The 4,804-nt window shown below is 46.9% G+C and overlaps 1 protein-coding gene across 2 annotated transcripts; it reads right to left on the bottom strand.

Moving 5' to 3' along the window:
• LOC119440501 (cuticle protein 16.8) lies at window positions 1–4,128 on the bottom strand. Of its 2 annotated transcripts, XM_049663121.1 has the most exons (3): window positions 3,219–4,123; window positions 3,072–3,128; window positions 1–1,275 (listed from the first exon to the last, which is right to left on the bottom strand). In XM_049663121.1, the coding sequence occupies exons 1-3, from the start codon at window positions 3,228–3,230 to the stop codon at window positions 736–738; spliced, it is 609 nt and encodes a 202-aa protein (XP_049519078.1). In that variant the 5' UTR covers window positions 3,231–4,123; the 3' UTR covers window positions 1–735. The 2 variants fall into 2 exon arrangements, with proteins under 2 accessions (XP_049519078.1, XP_049519077.1); XM_049663120.1 differs by having other exon boundaries at window positions 3,072–4,128.
• Window positions 4,129–4,804: the final 676 nt, after the last annotated feature.

The following is a 4,804-nucleotide window of genomic DNA, read 5'->3' on the forward strand; positions in this document are numbered from 1 at the left end:
TTCAACTCAAGAAATTAGATGGAAGCGCGGCCCTTCGAATGAAGTGGTCACTGCGCTTCAGGGAGACTGCGTGTTGATTCCTGAGCGAAATTTTGGTACGCATGTGCTGTCGGCGACTATTCGACAACAGTGGAGTCCAGGTGTGCTTCTCAGTGAACTCCTCGCCGCAGGAATAGACTAGGGACGTTACTGCAGTGCCGTGTCTTCACTGGGAGACGCTGTGCTCCACTCGGTGGTACTTGGTAGAGTCGAACAATAGTTTTTAGTCATAGTTAGTTTGCGAACATGGGATAAATATATTGATTACAATGCTTTTTAGATGGATTTTTCCTGTTTGTTGGTACATTGCTGAGCAACTAACGCCGATTTATGTGCGGCTAACTGAGAGACTAGTGCAGCAAACGTTTAGAAGAATGTTTGCGGACATGGAAGCAGGACGAACAAGCAGTGGGCTCCGCACATTATACCGGACACCCCGATGTTAGATACAGAGACAGAGAAAAAAATTAAGGACCCAATAAGATCCCTAGCATAAAGAGGTATCCCGACGTGTACTTAAGCTCACAGAGGCATTTTCGTGTCACGCACATATATTCAGAACAAAGTAACGAAGCATTGAGCTGGTCTCCACGCCAGCGCGAATTACAAGCAGTAGAAAAAGGATACGGAAAGAGGAAAGCATCCGCGTAGCTCCGCTCACTGATTTTCGAAGCAAGCAGCGACTTAGATGTAGCTTTAACGGCGACTCTTGGCGCGCCCCACGACCGACAGGGGCACAGCGTGGTGCGCCGTTGCATATGACACGGGTGCCGCGTGCAGGGTCACAGGTGATGCGTGTACGTCAACTGGTGCGCCATGAACAGCGTGGAGAGCAACGCTTGCCGCCGGTGCAGCATGCACAGCTACGGAAGTCGGGGAACCATGTACAGCTACGGCATCCGGACCAGCATGTACGGCGTGCACGGTGACCGGTGCATGATAGGCGACAGGAGCGGCTTGCGCATAAGTGGGTGGCGGCTCAACGGCCGAAGAGGTGACTTGCGCGTCGGCAGGGTTTGAGGTGCGGGTGCCAGGCTCGTTTGTCTCCACAGTGACGCGGAAACCGCCAGCGTCGGCGACGTAGTGCACCGTGCGTGTGATGCCATTCGCGTCCGTATAGCTGTAGGATCCGACCTTGTTGTTGTACTCGTCGCTGGTCTCCTCGCGTGTCATTCTGGTGCCGAACTCGTCAGTGGTGTCATAGCTAAAGCTATACGGTTGTGGAGGGGATTCCACCTGAAAATGTCGGTTGTGTTAGAAGAGACATGGACAGAGACATGGACATGGACATGGTTCAGCGCTGTCATGCTTGACATGTAATGCTTTCCCGAAGGTCTACAGGTCATCGTTTGGTTATTTCTGGTGTGATGGCTCCACATGGAGTAAACAAAACAAAAAACTTCACAATGTATCCATTTTCTGCCTCAGTTTGCTTTCTCTGGCGCCACCACTTTTTCCGTGTCGTTAAACTTCTGTGATGCCGTCATACTAGAAATGTACACCCTTACCGACTGGAGCGACTTGCAGTACATCTGGGGGCCAGCGTAAGGGCCCCAAATAGAATGATGAGATGTTGTTTCCTTTCGATCATTCCAGTCAATGTGGCAGCCTGCACTTTCGCCGGCTTTCCCTTCATAGCTCTCTCTTTCGTGGCTCCCTTAAGCTTTAAATCAGTTATGGTGGCCAAAACAGGCGACAGCAACCACAGATAAAGAGTGGCTAGCGTAACTCCATTCTTTGATTCAAGTGAACATTTGTGAAATACCGTATAAGAAAAAAAAAAGCACGGAACTCTGTGATTCCTTTGACATCATCCGCCTGACACTCTCAATACATTTGAAAAACACTTGATATACCCACCCGGTTTTTCTTGAATAGCCGCAACAAGATAAACTCGAAAAACATGGTTATAATTAGGAACTTTTCCTGAATGGGTACGTTCAACCAATTTTCTACCTCATAGCTGCTGTTCATTTCGAGCGTCCATGACTGTATCCTTTTAAGCTTATTACCGTAAAAAAGCAGGAAGCCACTCCCTGGTATCTCCTCGCTATCTCACATTACCAGTTCCTGATTTTTTTTCTCATCAACTACTGCGCACTGTGCACCAGAGCCCTCCCCCCCCCCCCCCCCCCCTGCCTCCGAGCAACGGCACAGACTAAGACTAGTGTGCACGAACGAAATAATTGCCTATCTCATAACTCATCCTCCTATGTCATACTAACGACTGTATTTATTGCCGACCTGATACTCTTTCGAGCTCTTTCAATTAAGGCATCAAAGAAAAAGCCTCCATGCATATCGAAGCGCCTTTGCGCTCTTATAGCATTCTACAGCAGTCAATTTCTTAAAGTTTCATTTCCCTCTTTATTATAGAATTTTCGAGTTATTTCCACAATTTGTTGCTTATTGCGGAATGTCCGCTTGATTTATCCTATAGCTTGTTTAGCGCCTACTGAGAAATCACAATTCAGGCAAGTAAAGCAAGAAGCAGCATGTGATGTACAACAGTAATTAAGTCGCATTAGCATTGAGCCTGAAGGAGCTTTAATAAAATTTGGGGCATCGCAACCCACAGTATGGGGTGTATTCTGCCTCCTTGAAAGTGATGATAATTCGATAGAAGCAGCACTGATGTGACGTGCCGTCGTTGTGCACATGGCGGAAGAAGGATTATTTGGAAATGAGCTCCACTATTACACTACAACCTACGTTCATTGTAACACTACACTTCCGTATAGTGTTACAGTGGACTTTATTCTGATAATAATGTCCGTATTCTCAAGAGAAAAATTTTATTCTCCTAATAACCATGGAATTGATTCTCATGAGAATTGATCTCCTAGTACTTTTCATTAAGGAAAATGCCTGTCTAAGTTTATTGTCACATCAATGCCTTCCCGCTACTCAACCAATAACGTTTACCTGCAGTTTTATGCCCATTCGTACTAATTCTACCCAGGATACTCTGCACAGCCTTTGTACAAATACACAAATCACACGCGAATAAATAGTAGATGCCGCGCACTCACCGGTTCAACGGCTGTTTGTCCGGCTGCGTAAACAGCGAGGCACGCTAGGAGGCAGACCTGAAACGTCAGAAATATCCAGTGTGAACTATCGCCGCGTCTTACGCCACGATGACTGCAATAGTGAGCTCGCACAGTAAACTCCCGCACCTTTCCGATCATGGTCGCTGGATGAAGTCTGTATATCTTGCTTGGAGCACACAGGCGTGAGGACAACTTACTGGTACCGTCTCCTCACGACCGGCTTCTTTATATATGCCCGTGATTTCTCATTCTCTCAGTCACGATTCGAGAGCATGCACGCTAGCATCACTGAGGGAGGAGTTCCTGCCAGAAATGAAACAACTATCAGAAAACATTTCTTTCTTACTGTCCGATGAGCGGCCACGGTGGCATTGGCAAACAATATACGATGGCGGCAGGAAGTGGTCCAGACTTCGCGCAGACCTTCCAAGCGATAGCATCCAGAAATATTCGGGTCGCATTGCGGTGGAATTGGCTGTCTTTGTCTTTTACAGTTGCATGTTTAGCTTACACGTGGCTGTGCCTCGGCGTACACTCTACATCGTATTCCATTTTCCTGGCGTGGGGACGTTCGTGGTTGCATCCTCTTAGCTCACGAGCGAGGAGTATCACGGAAGATGGTTATCCTGCACGAGCGAATACATGCCAAGAGGCCACCTGGACGTTTTCGCTTTTACGATGAACAGTTCCGGAACGTACTGCTTTATCGCGTGCTAGTGGACGATTGGCCAAAAGGGCAGACGATGGCGGTGAGCGGGTCGCATCTATGAAGTCACCCCGGTCCTTTCGTTTCGCCAGCTTTCCGAGACGTCTAGCGCTATAATGATTTGAATTATGCCCTTCCGTTGTCTCTTCTTCGCCGAAGTCCCAAGAGAAAAGAAGATCGAATCATTTTGAAGGGTTTCAGAGCAATAATTGAGACGCCGAATGGATATTATGATTCGTTTCTAGTTCAGCGAATTTGAGGCAGCCGACAAAAGCGAATCACCGTGCGGGTGTCCTTGCAATCACAACATACACCCGTGCAATCGGCTTCGAAGTTTCTGTAAGTACCCCCTGCTGGCTCCTATCCCAATTGTGCTCGTACGTTGGCATTCAGTCATTTACACTCGAAATTATTCAGCGCGCACATCATGGCTGCCAAGAAGATTGTGCGATAGACACCTGGTTGACAAACGATTCTTGGAATTTCGCTGTCGCAACCTATGCGAAATTCTCCGACAAAAAGAGAAAGAAAGAAAAATAACTTTACTTCCTCCTTTCGCTTCGAAACAAGCTTTCTTGCCAATCACTAATACGAAAATATCTCCTCCTGCTGCTTTAGTCTTAAAACATATTCCACTAACTCGCGACAAACGCTATGAATAGCATGAAAAGAAACGGAGCCAGTGCCTTGAAATGGGTATTGAAGCACCACCTGTGGGATCTTAAAGTCAAAAGTAAGCCTCATCGCCATCTTCTTGAAACATCGTAATATAAAATGATGCGCTTGTGCCCTATAGGGTGACCACATTATTCAAATTGCATTAAAAATGCTAGCGCTCTTTGCGTCGACGATTTTGTATAAGCTGCGAAAGTGTAACCTACGACCACCAACCACTGATCACAAAAATGCCAAAAGAAAGCTATTTGCTTTAAGATAAGGTAGTGCTCCCAAAAAAGACTGCACACTTGTGCGGCCTTGCAGAAGCATAACCTCATTTGGAATGAGG

The sequence above is a fragment of the Dermacentor silvarum genome, chromosome 2 (assembly GCF_013339745.2).
Source record: "Dermacentor silvarum isolate Dsil-2018 chromosome 2, BIME_Dsil_1.4, whole genome shotgun sequence".
Lineage (NCBI taxonomy): Eukaryota > Metazoa > Arthropoda > Arachnida > Ixodida > Ixodidae > Dermacentor > Dermacentor silvarum.